At 40.9% G+C, this 18,931-nt stretch overlaps 1 protein-coding gene across 2 annotated transcripts in view; it reads left to right on the forward strand.

Moving 5' to 3' along the window:
- CAMK4 (calcium/calmodulin dependent protein kinase IV) overlaps window positions 1-18,931 on the forward strand; it is a 298,827-nt gene that overhangs the window by 262,810 nt on the left and 17,086 nt on the right. For both annotated transcript variants that reach the window (XM_023548086.2, XM_003404739.4), the window contains one exon: window positions 18,606-18,681. In XM_023548086.2, the coding sequence (XP_023403854.1) occupies window positions 18,606-18,681 (76 nt within the window). The remainder of the gene's footprint in view (window positions 1-18,605; window positions 18,682-18,931) is intronic.

Below are 18,931 nucleotides of genomic sequence, written 5' to 3' on the forward strand. Positions count from 1 at the left end.
TATTGGCATAAGTCAGATGAAATATTAACACATAAAAATGTGCCATGTGCTAATAACAATAAGGCCCTTACTGCAATACTGTTTTGCTGTTGTACAGACTTTAGTATTGACAAGTTCACATTGTGCTTCTATTTAAGCTAAAATGGAGGGTAATTATTTTGGCTCTCACTGTGTGCAGACATCTCTGTACTTGATCCATATACAGAGCAAACAGACTGCAACTGCCTCAGTCTACAAAACTGGCCCTGCTTGGTAACTGAAGGAGTCTGCCATAATTATCAGTATTGTTTGTAAATGGAGGTGGTGTAACTAAAACGGTGGTTAAATGTGGAGCATCAGCCATTGGGATGTGAAGGGCTTGTTAAAAGCGTAGGATGGCAGGTGAAAAGGAGATTGCCTCACCTTCCAGTCCTGAAATGTGTTCCAGAATGTTACTTCCTAAAGGACCAGCAAATAGTGATGGGCTTATAGATGTGAATGTCACTAACTTGATGTTCAATATTAAAAAACATATACATCACCATCCACACTGTGGTGCCTCAGATGTCTTCCATGTCCTGCCTTCAACACAGAGTGTGAGGGTAGCTAGAGACATGAATTGGCCGTATTTTGGCTCCGTTTGCCCACATCACACAGGCATAGGTTACTGCATGTTGTTGTCATTATGCTGTATTAGGTTATGGAGTCAGATGTCTGAGTCTACTCCAGGCATCACCTTGAGCAAGTTAGTTAAATCCTCTAAATCTGTCTCATCAACTGTTCAATGGGGATAATAAAACCAGTTGTTATAGACTTGACTCCCACTCATGGTAACCCCAAGTGTGTCAGAGTAGAACTGTGCACCGTATGACTTTCAACGGCTGCTTTTCTGGAAGTAGATTACCAGGTCTTTCTTCTGAGGTGTCTCTTGGTAGGCTCGAACTACCAACCTTTTGGTTAGCAGTCCAATGTGTTAACTGTTTGCAGAATTTGTTAACCATTTGCACCACCCAGAGACTCCACAATGGGAATAATAACATCTATTTCATAGGGCTATTATAAGGAATAAATAAGATACTGTTTGTAAAGGTTTTAGCACAGGTACCGCAGCTGCCTCAGTCTGGAAAACTGACACTGCTTGGTAACTGAAAGAGTCTTCCATAATTATCAGCACTGTATTGTTTATATATGGAGGTGGTATAACTACAATGCCTAAAATATTAGGCATTATAAAAAGCACTTACAATAATTCTCTATATTATCATCATTGTCTTTATTATTATTACTATTATTATTAAAAATGTATCAGTTCTTTTGATCAAGAATTAGGATTTTCTGTTTTGTTCTCACAGCAGTGAGCCCTAATATTTGGGGAATTGTGTCTCTGCCACTGTTCTTTTTGTTCTAGAATAAAGAATTCATTTATTTTCCCTAATTTTAACCCATATTAGTGTTTCCTGAATTTTATAAAAAGTTTTTTTATAACATTTTTCTAGGTTTTTACATTTAAATATTTAGAAAGACAGTATTTGTTTCTTAATTTGATGACTGCCGAAAAAGAGTCTCCTGTGATCAGACTGTGAATGAAACAAGAAATGTGTTGAAGCTCTTTGAGTCGGTTTCACCATCTAAATCTGTCAGTGCCACCTGTGTGTTTTGCGCTCATTGCATTGTATTTGTTTACAGAAGGCTACTGGCTCACCAGAGTCCCTGGGTGGTACAGATGGGGAAGTGCTGGACTGCTAACAGGAAGGTTGTCGGTTCAAACCCGCTCAGAGGCGTCTCGGAAGAAAGGCGTGACAATCAGCTTCCAAAGGTCACAGCCTTGAAAACCCTATGGAGCAGTTCTACTGTGCACACATGGGGTAGCTATGAGTCAGAGTCAACTCGATGGCAACTAACAACAACCTTGGCTCATCAGACACACTGTTCTGACAAGCTTTATCAAGGGAAATCTCATTTGCTTGAATACCTGTTGAGACTATAGATTTCTAAAATTTTTACCAAACCAAAACCAGTTGCTGTCGAGTCAGTTCCGATTATAGTGACCCTATAGAACCAAGTAGGCTGCCAAATAGGGTTTCCAAGGCTGTAATCTTTATAGAAGCAGCCTGACATATTTTTCTGCCTTGGAGCAGCTGGTAGGTTTGAGCTGCTGACCTTTCAGTTAGCAGCCAAGTGCTTAACCACTGTGCCACCAAAACCCAAACCAAACCCGCTGCCGTCGAGTCGATTCCGACTCATAGTGACCCTACAGGGCAGCGTAGGACTGCTCCATAGAGTTTCCAAGGAGTGCCTGGTGGATTCGAACTGCTGACCTTTTGGTTAGCAGCCGTAGCACTTAACCACTACACCACCAGGGCACCTTAAAACTTTTACAGTTAGAAGAAAAAATAAAGGATAAAGTTGTAATTTAATATTTTATCAGGTTTAAAGGGTAAATTGAAAAATATTTTATTAAAAATAAGCAGAATAATCCACTTTCTCCCTCATCAATGGCACAGAAACATGCATACACACACACACACACACCCGCAGCACACAAAGCCATTTTCAAGGGTCCAGGAACTATAAGGAGTCCCTGGGTGTCACAAACAGTTAATTGTAGTTGCATGCTTAATTAACTGAAAGGTTTGCAGTTTGAAGCCACTCAGAGGCACCTTGAAAGATGGGCCTGGTGATCTGCTTCCAAAATGTCGCAGCCTTGAAAACCCTATGGAGCAGTTGCACTCTGCACCATGACTGAGAATCGACTCAACGGCAACTAATAAGAGACTAAAAGCTTCTTAATAAGAATTTCTTTAAAATCTCAAATATATCAGACTTAATATCTGAACATGTCATACGAATATTATCATTTCAAATATTTCTTGTAATGGTGTTAACAGAACCCTTTTCCAATATTGCACGGCATCACAGTACCAGTTCATCATTACAAGGATAACCCCATGGCATTGCCACACTGCTACTCTTTAAAGAAATAACACACTAGGTTTACTATGCCAACATGTAAGACAAATTTTCAACAGCCTAACTTGAACAAAAGAGATTTCTGTTCACTGTCAGCTAAGCAGAAAGTTAAATTAACCAGAAAGCTACATTTTCTATAACACAAATACATGCTGATATGAAAAACATTGGAAAATGTAAGTGAAAGAAAAGAAGTCTACTTATCTAAAATACAAGCTTTCAGGATAACTTCATAAAAGACATTGTGTTTGTGTTCATTTCCAGAGGCATAAGTAAATAAAGTGAAATAATAAAACTATCAAATTACACTGGTAATCTGATTGAGTAAAGGATATGCTCACTGGAGAATTAATTAAATAACCACAGTCATGACTTTCTTTCCACAATGAACTTTAAAAAAAAAAAACTTAGATGAATTCAATATACAGAAAATGTCAAATGCACTGCCTGCAGTTTTCTCCTTGGCCAGCGGGTTGTATCCACCAGGGCTCCTGTAGTCTTGCTGGCAGTGGGAAAAGGAGCAGGGAAGGTGAGAGGAGAAGAGGCAGACAACACAAAGCAGGTGCGTAAAGGTGCACCAGATTGTTGCCCTTCCTGACCACAGCCCCTCCCTTCCTGAGACAAGCTGTGTCCCAGGCCAGCGTATCTTAGCTGTCACAGTCCCTGAGCCAGATGAGCAGGTGCCGGGTAAAGGACAAGTGAGGCTGGGGACAGCTCATCCTGCCCTTGACATTGGAATGGATAGGGCCTCTGCAGGTTGGGCAGGGGCTTATCCTAAGCTTCCTTTGAAGTTTGAAATTCAGAGAAAAATGAGTCTCTTGCGGCCTTTATGGGTCTGGTGCTGCCGTAAACAAAGGGTGTTTTGCCAAATTTTAGTTCTGTACACGTTCAGTCCTTTATATCCATTCAATAAATGCTTCTAGTATGTACCAGGCACTGTTTGAGGTGCTACAGATATAGAATTGAATGAAACAAAATGGCTTTCCTAAAGGATCATACATTTTAATGGGAGATTGTTGTTGTTGTTAGGTGCCGTCAAGTCAGTTCCGACTCATAGCGACCCTATGCACAACAGAACAAAACACTGCCCAGTCCTGTGCCATCCTTACAATCGTTGTTATGCTTGAGCCCATTGTTGCAGCCCCTGTGTCAGTCCATCTTGTTGAGGGTCTTCCTCTTTTCCGCTGACCCTGTAATTTACCAAGCATGATGTCCTTCTCCAGGGACTCATCCCTTCTGACGTGTCCAAAATATGTAAGATGCAAAGAAGACAGACAATAAACAAAATGAATATGTTAATTATACAGAAGGAGATGATAATTGCTATGGAGGAATATAAAGCTGGGAAAGGGGATAGGAAGTGCTGGGAGCCTGGGTCTTAACATAAGGTGATCAGGAAGGCTTCACAGGAGAAGGGAACATATGAGCAAAGACTTGAAAGAGATTAGGGAAACAGTGAGCAGGTGGAGGGAACAGAAGCACACAAACTCTAATACAGGAAGACACCTGGGTGTGTCTCTAAGGTACAGCAATGAGGTTGGTAGATTGGAGTGCAGTGATGGGAGGGGGAGGGGAAAGAGTAGGTAGGAGGAGGGATTGCAGAGGTAACAACTGGAAGAATAGAGTTAACATTTACTGAGATGGGGATGACTTTTGGAGCAACAGGTTTGGGGCTTGTTAATTTTTGAGATACCTGTTAGACATCCAAGTGGATGTGACAAGTGGGCAGATGGATGTATGTGTCTGAAATTCAGGGGCAATGACTTACTTGCCTATTGACATAAATTTGGGACTTCTTGTTGTTAGATGCCCTCGAGTTGCTTCCAACTCACAGCAACCCTGTATACAACAGGATGAAACACTGCTCGGTCCAGCACCATCCTCACAATTGTATGCTTAAGCCCGTTCTTACAGCCACTGTATCAATCCATCTTCTCGAGGATCTTCCTCTCTTTTACTGACCCTCTGCTTTACTAAGCATGCTGTCCTTCTCCAGGGACTGGACCCTCCTGATAACACGTCCAAAGTATGTGAGACATAGTCTTGCCATCCTTGCTTCTGGAAGTATTCTGGCTGTACTTATTCCAAGACAGATTTGTTCATTCTATTGGTACCAAAAACCAAACCAAAATGAGTGCCATCGAGTCGATTCTGACTCATAGCAACCCCATACAGTCCATGGTATATTCAATATTCTTCTCCAACACCACAATTCAAAAGCTCCAACTCTTCTTTGGTCTTCCTTAGTCATCGTCCAGCTTTCGGATGCATATGAGGCGATTGAAAACACCCATGGCTTGGGTCAGGTGTACCTTAGTCTTCAAGGTGACATCTTTGCTTTTTAACACTTCAAAAAGGTCTGTTGCAGCAGATTTGCCCAGTGCAGTGTGTCCTTTGATTTATTGACTGCTGCTTCCATGGGTGTTGATTGAGGATCCGAGTAAAATGAAATTCTCGGCAACATCAGCCTTTTCTCCATTTATCATGATGTTGCTTATTGGTCCAGTTTTGAGGATAGTGGTTTTCTGTATGTTGAGGTGTAATCCATACTGAAGGCTGTGGTCTTTGGTCTTCACCAGTAAGTGCTTCAAGTCCTCTTCACTATCAGCAAGCAAGGTTGTTTCATCTGCATAATGCAGATTGTTAATGAGTATTCTTCCAATCCTGATGCCCCGTTCTTCTTCATATAGTCCAGCTTCTCCGATTATTTGCTCAGCATACAGATTGAATAGATATGGTGAAAGAATACAACCCTGACGCGCACCTTTTCTGACTTTAAATGACGCAGTGTCCCTTTGTTCTGTTTGATCTATGTGCAGGTTCCTCATGAGCACTATTAAGTGTTGTGGAATTCCCATTCTTTGCAATTTCGTCCATAATTTGTTATGATCCACACAGTCAAATGCCTTTGCATAATCAGTAAAACACAGGTAAACATCTTTCTGGTATTCTCTGCTTTCAGCCAGGATCCATCTCACATCAGCAATGATATTCCTTGTTCCATATCCTCTTCTGAATCCAGCTTGAATTTCTGGCAGTTCTCTGTCTATGTACTGCTGCAACCACTTTTGAATGATCTTCAGCGAAATTTTGCTTGCATGTGGTATTAAAGATATTGTTAAATAATTTCCACATTCAGTTGGATCACCTTTTTTGAAAACAGGCATAAATATGGATCTCTCCCAGTTGGTTGGCCAGGCAGCTATCTTCCAAATTTCTTGGCATAGACAAGTGAGCACTTCCAGGACCTCATCCATTTGTTGAAACATCTCAATTGGTATTCCATCAATTCCTGGGGCCTCGTTTTCCGCCAATGTCTTCAGTACAGCTTGGACTTCTTCCTTCAGTACCATTGGATTCTGATCTTATGCTACCACCTGAAATGGTTGAATATCGGACAATTCTTTTTGGTATAGTGACTGTATATATTCTTTCCACCTTCTTTGGATGCTCCCTGTGTCATCTAGTATTTTCCCCATATAACCCTTCACTATAACAATTTGAGGCTTGAATTTTTCTTCAGTTCTTTCAGCTTGAGAAATGCGAAGTGTGTTCTTCCCTTTTAGTTTTCTGTCTCCAGGTCTTTGTACACGTCATTATAACATGACATGGTCTTTTCTTTCTTTCCTGTCTTTTTAATGACCTCTTGCTTTCTTTATATACAATATCCTTGATGTCATTCCACAACTTGTCTGATCTTTGGTCATTAATGTTCAGCATGTCAAATCTATTCTGGAGTTTGTCTCTAAATTCAGATGGGATATACTCAAGATTGTACTTTGTCTTCTCCAGCTGTCCTTTGAAAACTTCTTTTCAGCTCTTTTACTTCATCATTTCTTCCTTTTGCTTTAGCTACTGAATGTTCCAGAGCCAGTTTCAGAGTCTTTCTACATCCATTTTGGTCTTTTCTTTCCTGTCTTTTTAATGACCTCTTGCTTTCTTCATGTTTTATGTCATTCCACAACTCGTCTGTTTTTCAGTCATTAATGCTCAACACGTCAAGTCTATCCTGGAGATGGTCTCTAAATTCAGCTGGGATATGCTCAAGATTGTACTTTGGCTCTCATGAACTCATTCTAATTTTCTTCACCTTCTGTTTGAACTCGCATATGAGAAATTGATGGTCTGTTCCATAGTCAGCCACTGTCCTTATTCTGACTGATGATATTGAGCTTTTCCATCATCTCTTTCCACAGATGTAGGCGATTTAACTTCTGTGTATTCCATCTGGTGACATCCATGTGTATAGTTACCATTTATGTTGTTCATAAAAAGTATTTGCAGTGAAAAAGTCATTGGTCTTGCAGAATTCTATCATGCGATGTCTGGCATCATTTCTACCACCAAGGCCATATTTTCCAACTACCAATCCTTCTTTGTTTCCAACTCTCACATTCCAATTACCAGTAATTATCAATGCATCCTGATTTCATGTTTGATCAACTTCAGACTGCAGAAGTTGGTAAAAATCTTCAATTTCTTCATCTTTGGCCTTAGTGGTTGGTGCATAAATTTGAATAGTAATCATATTAATTGGTCTTCCTCATTTTTTTTTTTTTTTTAAATAGGCATATGGATATTATCCCACCACTGACAACATTGTACTTCAGGATAGATCTTGAAAAGTTCTTTTTGATGATGCATGCAACACCATTCCTCTTCAATTTGTCATTCCCAGCATAGTAGACCATACGATTGTCTGATTCAAAATGGCCAATCCGAGTCCATTTCAGCTCAGTAATGTCTAGTATATCAATGACATCATTGTTGTACTTCATTTTTGACAATTTCCAATTTTTGTAGATTCATGCTTCATACATTCCATATTCCATTTATTAGTTGATATTTGCAGCTGTTTCTTCTCATTTTGAGTCATGCCACATCACCAAATGAAGATCCCAAAAGCTTTACTCCATTCACATCGTTAAAGTCGACCCTACTTTGAGGAGGCAGCTCTTCCCCAGTCATCTTTTGAGTGCCTTCCAACCTGGAGGGCTCATCTTCCAGCACTATATCAGATAGTGTTCCACTGCTATTTGTAAGGTTTTCACTGGCTAAGTCTTTTCAGAAGTAGACTACCAGGTCCTTCTTTCTAGGGCTTATTGGCATATAAATTGTATTATTGAAAGTCGTAAGACTTTCTGTTCTCAACAAGGTAGAAAAGGAGCCCACTCAGACTAATCCCTGGCCCACACCACCATTAGGAGTCCAGGTATAAGAGAAGGGGCCACACATCATTTGAAGAACTATCAAAGAGTAGAGGAAGCTATAGAGGACAGAATTAGGAATTATGAGTAGATGTTGCAAGGCACAGGTCTTTGGCTCAGTATACAAAAATATTCAAACAACTAAAGCTGTCATCAATAGAAGAGGCTGCCTCCTTGTGTAGTGAGCACCCTGGTTGGGAAGTATCTTAGAATATAAGTGGCTCACCTCTCAGGATCCAGGGTGTTTAGCAAGGGGAGGGCAGGAACTGAATCCTGTTGAGGTTTGTATCACTCAGTAGATGTATCCTGTTGCCATCGAGTCAATTCCGAATCATGGCAACCCCACTGGTTACAAGTAGAGTTGTTCCATAGGGTTTTCTTGGTGTTTAAGCTCAGCTGCTAAGCGAAAGTTCGGCAGTTCGAATACACCAGCTGCTCATTGGAAACCCTATGGGGCAGTTCTACTCTGTTCTGTAGGGTTGCTGTGAGTCAGAATTGACTCGATGGCAACAGATTTGGTTTTCTTTTTCTATCTTTTTTTGGTTTAATCCTTCCAGAAACAGATTGCCAGACCTTTGTTTCGAGGCACCACTGAGTAGATTTGAACCACCTACCTTTAGGTTGGTAGTCAAGTACAAACTGTTTGTGCCACCTAGGGACCTTGGTAGATATGTAGTAGGTGGTATTAAATACTTTTAACACAAAAATTGTTTATATATGCAAATTAAGTTGAGGATTATGGCATAGCTTAATTAAATCAAAGTGGGCCAACTATAGTTTTGGCCGCAGATAATTTGAGTCTAAAGAGTTTGTCACCAACATCATACCTTCACTTCTCATGTTCCATTTGAATTTAGAGACAGTCTTTTAGTGTAATGGTAATCCTTAACTTCTGTGTCTCCACACCATAAACCATTTTCTGTGCCCACTTCTATGTAACTGTAAGAGACTCCTCCAAGAACAGAACCAATTGTGCCAGAGAATTCACAGTGCGGGGAGGATTCAGCTCTATTATTACATATGTGAGGGTGGGATGATGGGAGGAAAAGAGGTCAAAAGGAAGAGGTGATTGATGGGAAGTGGGAAGAAGACTTCTTAAGATGTATTATTTTGGCCGTGAACACCCACAAAATGTTCCCATTTTAGAATGTTATTAAAGAAAGTGTATGCATAAAAAAATACAGTTTTAAAAGAGTTATTATTGATAATTATCAATAAGGAATTTTAAAGTTCCTCTACAGAAAAGCACAGTATTTATCATACTGACGCATATACATGAAACAGAGTTTAAATTGTCTACTACTTTATATTTGTACCTCCATATACAGAAAAGATTTATAAAATGTTAATATAAGGATAAGTTGTGTTTATTTATTGGTACTCCACCTCGTGCCATGAAATGCTTAAAGGCACCTTTTCAACAGTTAATTCTCCTTTACCATTCCTGGCCCAGCAGCCATCACAACTTTGAAGTAACCAGGAGACTCAGTCTGACTCAGATTTGTAGAAAACAGCAATTACCACAAGATGGGAGGTACTTGACGGAGTCACAGAAAAGTGAATTTCATGAAATTAAAACTTTCACAGGGCAATAAAAATAATTTGTGTTTATATTTTTACTCTTTCTGAAAGCACTAGGTGTTCTCAAATATTTGGTTTTCTGTTAAAGGGGTTATTTTAAAGAAAAAAGTGAGGTGAGGAAAATAAACAGGCTGTCTTTCTTCACCCATTTATAAGATGTTTACAAAGAGAAATGTCATGCAATTTTTGCGGTAAGGAAGAATTTTTTTTTTTAACAGTTTAACTGAAAAATATTATGTGTCAGTTGGATTGATATTTGTGATGTAAAAACTCTAGAGCCCTGGAGAATGAAAAGAATGTGTTAGAACATAAAGCTTACGAATTGTGTCTCAAAACATCTTTTAAGTTTTTTGTGTTTGCTCATTTTATCAAGTCATAGATAACAAAAGTGGCAGAGGCCTCAGATGCCTCCTCAGTCCTTACCATTTTCAGTGCATAGACTTGATGGTATTCTGAGCTCTTCTGCAAACGAAGAGGATGCTCCTAGCCAGAGGGAACCGTCTCAAATACACAGACTCAGGGACTCCTGCCAGACCCTGGAACTCTGCTGCCCTAGTTTCCTCCCAGCTGTCCCAGGACTGAGGGGGACTCGTATGTCAGGAGGCCTGTAGCTCTTTCTGGCACCCCAATGAGGGGGTGACACATGGACTGGGAAGCTCTGACTCAGTGGAACCAACAATCCAGCTTTTTGCCCCCACCCTCTGGTTTCTAGACAGCCTCCCCTCAAGCTGGCCATCTACCCACATCTATCTCTAAAGTGTCCTGAGAAGATACTTGCCACCTTTTTTACATCTTCAAAGACAGTCAGCAGCTTATTTCACTCACTGCCAATTGCTGACTGTTGGCAAAATGCATATTTTAATCTTCTAGGAGTCTTTAAATCTTTAAATCTTCTAGGAGTCTCTCTCATGCTCAGCCTTGCCTGAACAAGTCTGAGAAGCACCAATCTGCAGGGCAGCGCAGCTTTCTCCTGTTTTCAGAGACTCCTGGAGGCTACTGGGATACCTGGTCTGCAGGCGCATGGCACAAACAGTGTGGAATTTTGGCCATTTCTCAGTAAGGCCGGATGAAGATTGAGTGTATGAGGTATTTCTGGGTGCCCATGATTTCTATAGGGTCGCTATGAGTTGGAATTGACTCGACAGCACTGGGTCTGGGTATGATTCTCTGGAACGATATGAGTCTAATTTTAAAATGTGATCACAAAGCAAACTATTTCTTTGGAATTTATCTGTGTAATGTTACAATACACAAATGATGAATCCATGGAGAGTTTTTATAATATCATCCCCCCTTTCAAGTTAAAGGTCAAATTCACAGGCTTAGGATACAGAGCCCTTCATGATCTGGCTCCTGTCTCCTGCTGTTGCCTTTGCTCCACATTCCTTCCATTCCTCTTACTTTCTCTCCAGCCAGTTGGAACTTAACACTTCCCAAATGGGTCATACTGTTTCACATGTCCCTGCTTTCACACATGCTGTTTCCTCTTCCTGGAATGTTCTTCCATCTTTTATTCACATGGCTAACTCCTGCTTATCCTGCAAGACTTATCAAAAGAATCACTCTCTCTGGAAGCATTTCAAGTGTATTTCCAATCTGATCCACACTCTCAAACCATCCCACACACACCTTTGTCGTAACACTTACCATACTGAATGGGAGGCATTGCCTTTCTAATTTGTCTTCTCCTCTAAACTGTCTGACCGTGGTCTTCAGGGGGTATTTTTTGGCTTAAGGTTTAAAGATTATCTTAGGGCAATAGTTTTGGAGGTTCGTCCAACCTCAGTGGCTCCAGAAAGTCTGGAGTCCATGAGAATTTGCAATTCTGTTCTGTATTTTCCCTATTTTGATTAGGATTCTTCTATAGAATTTTTTTTTAATCAAAATGTTCAGTAATGGTAGGTGGGCACCATCCAGTTCTGGTCTCATGGTAAAGGAGGCATCTGTTCATGGAGGCAATTAGCCACACGTTCCATTTCCTCCTCTTATTTCTGACTCTCTTTCTTCTTCTCTTGTGCCAGACAAATACATACTAATTGTACCTTGGAAGGAGACCCGGTGGCACAGTGGTTAAGCACTCAGTTACTAACTGAAAGTTCAGCAGTTTGAACCCACCAGCCACTCCATGGGAGAAAGATGTGACTGTGTGCTTCTGTAAAGATTTATAGCCTTGGAAGCCCTATGGGGCAGTTCTACCCTGTCTTATAGGCAGGGGTGGATATGTTGAAACTGTGCACTAGAGATTAGTAAGTAAGCACAAGTAAGCCCGTGTTTACCTTGCTTACTAGGTCATCTGGCCCTGTCAGGCACTGTAAATTTGAAAAGATGCTTTGATTCTGTAGGAAGGTACTTGGTGTTGGGAGAGACACAGATGCCAGCCATACTTAGAAGCAGAATCTTCTGTGTGGTAAAAAAAAAAAATTGAGAAATTGTTCACTACAGATACCTGGTAAGCAAGGCACTTACCTTGCTTATCGGATAATCTGCCCCTGCGTATAGGATGGCTGTGAGTCAGAATTAACCTGAGGGCGGTGGGTTTTGGTGGATTGTACCTTGGATGGCCATATGCAAGCTTTTAAGACCCCAGGCACTACACAGCAAACTAGGAGGTAGAACAGAAGCACTAAACATGTTCTTAGGCCTATTAACTGGGATGTCCCATGAAATCATGACCCTTAATCTCAAAACCAAGGAACCAAATTCCATGAAGTGTTTGGTTGTACATAAGCAGACTCAGCAGCTACTCTTTTATTTTTCATTTTTTTGTAAATATATCTATCACACAACTTTTGCCAATTCATCTTGTCACAGGTGTACAAATTACTGACAATAATTACATTAATTGGCTGTGCAATCCTACCCTTGATCAATGAGATTTTTACATCACAGTAAGCCAAAACTCAGTGGTCTGGCCATGGTCTGAATTCATGTAATCAGCCAGAAGAGACCTAGAGATCTTTGAAAAGGAAAAAGAGACCCTGGAAGGAGTTGTGATTTACCCACCTTCACAGGGATGATTCCTGGCTGATCTGGTAGAAAAGTCCAGTTTCCTAACTCCTAATCCTGCGGGCTTCCACCCACAAGCTGTGCCTGTCAGCTTTTTCTTGTGCATCTGAAATGAAAGCACACTCTGAGCCTCAAAATATGAGGTTTTGCCCTATTCTTAACACATGGATGTGACATCTTAGCAAAGGACCAAGCAAGGTACCAGTGACCAGTTGCCGTTGAGTTGACTCCAACTCATGGTGACCCTATGTGTGTCAGAGTAGAACTCCACAGGGTTTCCAATGACTGATTTTTCAGAGGTAGGTTGCCAAGTCTTTCTTCCGAGGTGTCTCTGGGTAGACTTGAGCCTCCAACCTTTCAGTTAGCAGCCAAGCATGTTAACTATTCATACCACCCAGAGAAAAACATACCCAATTTGGAGTCAGCCCAGCCGTGCACTGCTGCCACCTGTAAGGACCTGCCCCCTTAGTGCATCCTTCTCTATCCCCTAGGCCAAATTAGGGGCAGGGAAGAGACAGAGAAGTTCCAATCACTGCTTTTCTACTTTTCTACCTACCTCCTTCCTCCTGCTCCCACACTGCTCACTCCCCAGAGACAAAGTTTGAAGAGATGTCTAGATGCTGGGCTAAAGATGCAGTGGATGTTGGGGGCATAAGGAAAACTTTTGAGTTCAAGACAAGAATCTACAGGTGAAAAATCCCACAATGTTTTCTCCTCAGCAATGGGAGGGAGGGTAGTTTCCTAGTCAGATTCGGACTTCAGAATACAAAAAAGGATCCTTTCTCCCATATGTTTTGAATTGCTAAAACAAATGCATAGGAGAGAATTAAAAAAAAAAAAAAAAGCAAACAAACAAAGCCCCAGTCTACAAAATCTGTAGCCTGGCTTCTACCTGCTTCAATAGACTCATCACACCTGAGCTGTGCTGCACATAACTCTGTGGTCCAGACACACTGACTTCTTTGAGTTCCTTGAGTGCTTCTTGCTCCTTCCTGCCACAGGCCCTTTGCATATGTGTTTTCTCTGCCTGGAACTTCTCTCCCTTCCTTCAACCGCCCCCCTTTCCTATTTTGCCTAGTTAACTCCTCCAGCTCCTTCACATCTCAGCTCAAACTTTGCTTCCCTGGATCACCCTTTCTGACCTCCCTGACTGGGTCAGGGCACTTAGAGATACTCTCTTTCCAATCACGTCCAGTTACCACTTGGCATTTTTTCATTTAACATCTTCCTCCTCCACCAAACTGTAAGCTCCATGATGACAAGGACTTGTTCTCCTTAACTCTTCCACTATCATTCCCCTAGCACCACTCAGCAGTGGCCTATCATACAGCAAGTTCATAAGAAATACTTGATGATTTATTTAATGAGTGAGTGAAAGAACTCATTGATTTCATTCATGGGTAGAGTCCCTGGACGGCAAACGGTTAAGCACTTGACTACTAACCAAAAATTGGTGGTCCAAACCCACCCAGAAACACCTCAGAAGAAGAGCCTGGTGACTTGTTTCTAAAAGGTGATAGCTTGATGCTTTTTATTGTAGGACCATTTCCAGACCTACACATTAAGATTTTATTTGAGAAAGTGAAATTCGTCCTCATCGCTATATGTTTCTATGATGCTATCATCTTATCAAAAAAAACAGCACTCTGTGGTCTAGGTGTTACGTTGGTGAATATTTTCATTACAGTTTGAATTTTTTATTTAATTTTTTAATTCAGTCAAAATCATTTTTTTAAAAGTTAAGTCTGGTCTCTTGGCAATTCCAAGACTATTTACCAAAATTATTCTGTATTGAAGACTGAAGTATGAGGTGCCTTGGTATTTAGTATTTAACAAGCAGTAATAATTCAGAATGAATTATAAGGTAATTTTAGGATGTGGCAGAAAACTTGGATCCACTTAGACAACAGCCAAGAAAATGAATAAATGATTATTGAATAGTCAGCAAAGACTATCCTCAGTCTTTTTACTTGCATTTAAAAAACTATATTACACTTTGAAATAATTTTCTCCTCTTCTTATTTTTATTGGTTTGTTTTGGTAATGAGATGAAAAAAGATATGAAGGACTGTAGAGAGTGCTTACAGCATTAAAAGGTGGACCAGCTGATTATTCTCCTTGAACAAACTTGGAAGTAATCAAATATCGCTCACTTTAAGGAGATCACAAATTAGTAGAATCACCTGCAAGGACATCTGATACCTAGGAGACTTTGAGGCGCTTGGAGTGCCAGAGCCTGAGATTTATTCCAGAAAGGCTTTTGGCTATCGGGAAGCACTGAGATAGGTTACGAGTGTGTTCTTGCTTCTTCTGCAGACGGTCCAGGCTATATTAATTAGTAATCAAAAATATACAAAAGTTATTGAGAATAGTATCTAATCGTTAATACTACTGAGTTGAGGTTTTTATACTGTTTCATCCAAATTTTATACTACAATTAGTAAATTTTTTTTTAATCTAATTTTAAGAGAAATTCATTTTGAAGGCCAAAAGCATCTATATTCCTTTTGTCTTAGTTGACCTGATTGTAGGAAGTTGAGCTTTTCACACCACAAGTTTACTCACATTGCAACATCATGCATTGCAAGGAAATAAATTGCCCCTGGGGTATCATGCTGCCCATGCATTGCTGTGAAAAAAAAATTTTTTTTTTTTGGTCAAATATTGCCATGTCAGGTAAGAAACCCAGATGCCCCAAAAGTGGATCCAAAAAGAATAGTGTTCCATGCAGGACTTGGAAACAGTTCCTTCTGGTTAGAACCGCTGCTGAGAATTTGCATTTCCACCCACTAGATATACTGATTCAGAATCCTTGTTAAAATATAGATTCTGATTCAGTATGTCTAGGGTAGAAATGCAAATTCTCAGCAGGGGTTCAAACCAGAATGAACCAGTTCAAAGCACTGGTTCCATGGCATTCACTTCATGTGGGGTTCTTGGGCTGGGAGCTATGGAAGTGACCTGACCTTTACAGGGATGAGTCTTTGGACAGCACGAGATAGAAAGGTTCATTTCACTGGAGCCAACAGAGAAGGTGCATGCAGGGCAGCAGACAGCTTCAGCAGGAGGAATGAGAAATTGCAGTAGGCTCTGCAGGTAGAATGGTTGTCCTTTCTTCTTCTTTCTTTAATTACCAGTAACTATCTCATCACTGCTGAGTGGTGCAAACAATTACTACACTCGGCTGCTAACCAAAAGGTACTTTGGAAAAAAGGCCTGGTGATCCACTTCCAAAAAACCATCCATTACAAACCCTGTGGGGTGCAGTTCTACTCTGACACAAATGGGATCACCTGTCATGAGCCAGAAATCGACTCAATTGCAATTGGTGGTGATGATGGTGGATCTCTTTACTAATATCTCAGTTGGGCAGCAGGTTAAGATAAAGTCAACTTGGAAATCAGCTAGTCCAACTCACTGACTTTTTAGAAGTGAAAACCAAGACCCAGAAAAGGTAAAAGATTTTCCCCGACATATTTCTGTGTTTATCTTTGAATGTCAGTGTGGGACTGGATAGCACTTCAGACCAGATAGGAATCACTGATGCTGAGTGGGAAGGAAATATGCATGCATTTAGCTCCCTGACTGGAACAGCTCCCAGTGACAAAGACAGGCAGTAACAGCCCACGTGGAAAGCAGCAACCTAACCTGAGTTCCCTTTGCACCATGAGCAAAGTATTTGGGAGCGGAGTTCAGTGTTGGGGCTCAAAGGAATCTTCTGGAGGGCATAGAATGCCCTGGGAAATGAAAGTTAACCTGACAAAAGTGAACGGTATTTGCATTGAACATGCATTTTCCTTAATTATGTTAATTAAATCTTAAAAGGAAGATTTTCTAAGAATAATTTTCCTGCAGGTAAGCAAAAACTTCTTGGCTGCAGATCAGTATCTTAAAGGGTTGCGTCTTGGATCTTGCTAAATTTACTGGTTAGAGTGCTAGAACACACACTCTCATTTTACCTACGGGCTCTTTGTCATCTATATTTTATGTAACACAACTTTCATGGGGAAGAGAAAATCCTGATTGGAAAAGGATGGGGTAGGGGATTGTATGATAAGCTTTTGGTGGAAAATCCACTGTAGTCCTTCCCATACGTGAAATCCAGAGCCCCATGAGGGACTTCTGGACTTGCAGAGTCCCCTTTTGGAGCTCACTTTGACAACCCACACTGAATATGGCATTTCCAGCCTGCATGGACCAGGGATCCAGTCCACTTGTTCTTCTTCACCCAGCATGGGAGGGATGTGGTGTCCTCGAGGCCTCCCTCAGGGAAACCTCAGCCTTCTGGTATGGTCCCTCATCAGTCAGCTCCTTCTTGAGGGACCATACCAGCATCTACAGCACATTTGTTCAAAATAAAAAAGGCCACTCTTGGCTATAGCCCTGAGCCGTATCTTTCAGTCGGTAATGGAGCCCGCACTTTTCTTCCGTTCTTTGTTAGGCAAACAAACAACACTCCCAATCCTTGACACATAGTAAAAACATGAAAGATTTTGTTAGTATTTCCCAAAGGGCCATTTCAAGGCTGAGAAGACCTTGCCTTTTCACAACAGAGGACAGGACTGATGTGAACTACCTCATTGTGCACAGAGAAAGGCCCCTTCTCTCAGTTCATAACCCCCAGGCTGACTAGGGTCAGCTAATCTTTGGGGACCCACATGTAGCTCTCAATGCTGGGAAATGTACAAGGGCCCCTCCTAGCTCCTGCTCCAACCTTCCAGCACCAGAGATTTCCCAGCTCTTCCCACCACCTGCCTGGCCCCTGCCCTGCAGAGTAAGATACACACTCATCAATGCCCTCTGCTCCAAGTAGTTCTAGATCTCAGTGGAGCGCCGTGGTGCCTTTTTGTCCCTTACTGTGTGTCTTAATCATCTATTTTCTCACAGTCTACCACTAGAAGTCCAAATTCAGGGTGTCAGCTCCAGGGGAAGGCATTTCTCTCTGTCTGCTCTGGAGGAAGGTCTTTGTCATCAATCTTCCCCTGAACTAGGAGCTCCTCTGCACAGGAACCCTGGGTCCAAATGACGTGCTCTGCTCCTGGTGCTTTTTTCTTGGTGGTATGAGATCCCCCCCTCTCTGCTCACTTCCTTTTCCTTTTATCTCTTGTAAGATAAAAGGTGATACAGGCCACACCCCTGGGAAACTCCCTTTACATTGGATCAGGAATGTGACCTTAGTAAGGGTGTTAAAATTCCACCCTAATCCTCTTCAACATAAAATTACAATCACAGAATGGAAGACAACCTCACAATATTGACATAACCAAGTTGACACATTTTTCGAGGACACAAGTCGATCCATGACACTGTGCTAAACTTTCTCCTTTCAGTTCTTCCTGTTTTCTGTGTACTAAGCTCCCTTTGAAGTAAGGAGTCTTTTTTAGCAGAGATGTAGCTCTATCTGGTTTGAGCAGTGTCACAATGTTCCAATGTAGAATATAAAGTCAATAGCTTCATTCTTATGTACCCCCAAAACAGAAAGACTATAATCTCTTCCACGTAAACGGACATAAGAATTTGCAACCTCATACTTGGGTTTAGGAGATGTTGTTGTTGTTGTTGTTGTTAGGAGCTATTGAGTCAGTTCCAACTCATAGCAACCTTGTGTACAACAGAATGAAACACTGCTCAGTCCTGTGCCATGCTCACAATCGATGTTATGCTTGAGCCCCATTGTTGCAGCCAGTGTGTCAGTCCATCTCATTGAGGGCCTTCCTCTTTTCTGCTGACCCTGTACATGATTAGTTATAAAACAGTTCTGAAGTTTTTGTTAATGAATTAGTTCTTTCCCCATTGCTTGTTATTCAAATATGAATGTTGAATTTAATCTCCAATTTAAGATACTTTTCACTATTTTTGCAGCTCCCGAAATTCTCAGAGGCTGTGCCTATGGACCTGAGGTAGACATGTGGTCTGTAGGAATAATCACCTACATCCTGTAAGTGAAGTTTTCATGCAAATTACTTGTCTTTCCTGTAACATTTTCTAGATACCTATAGTCTTCATAAAAAAGCAAGATTACTTTTAGACAGTCTGTCATTGATTGGATTACTTATTCATTCCATACTAAATGTACTTTGTAATAGAATTTTCTGAAAATGAGCAATTGTTTTTTATTTGTAATTTTCTTGGTGCCAGAACTTCTGTACAGAGATTTTCTGAGTCTCATTCTGCCACACAGTGTACAG

Source organism: Loxodonta africana, chromosome 2 (genome assembly GCF_030014295.1).
Source record: "Loxodonta africana isolate mLoxAfr1 chromosome 2, mLoxAfr1.hap2, whole genome shotgun sequence".
In the NCBI taxonomy this organism is placed as follows: Eukaryota; Metazoa; Chordata; class Mammalia; order Proboscidea; family Elephantidae; genus Loxodonta; species Loxodonta africana.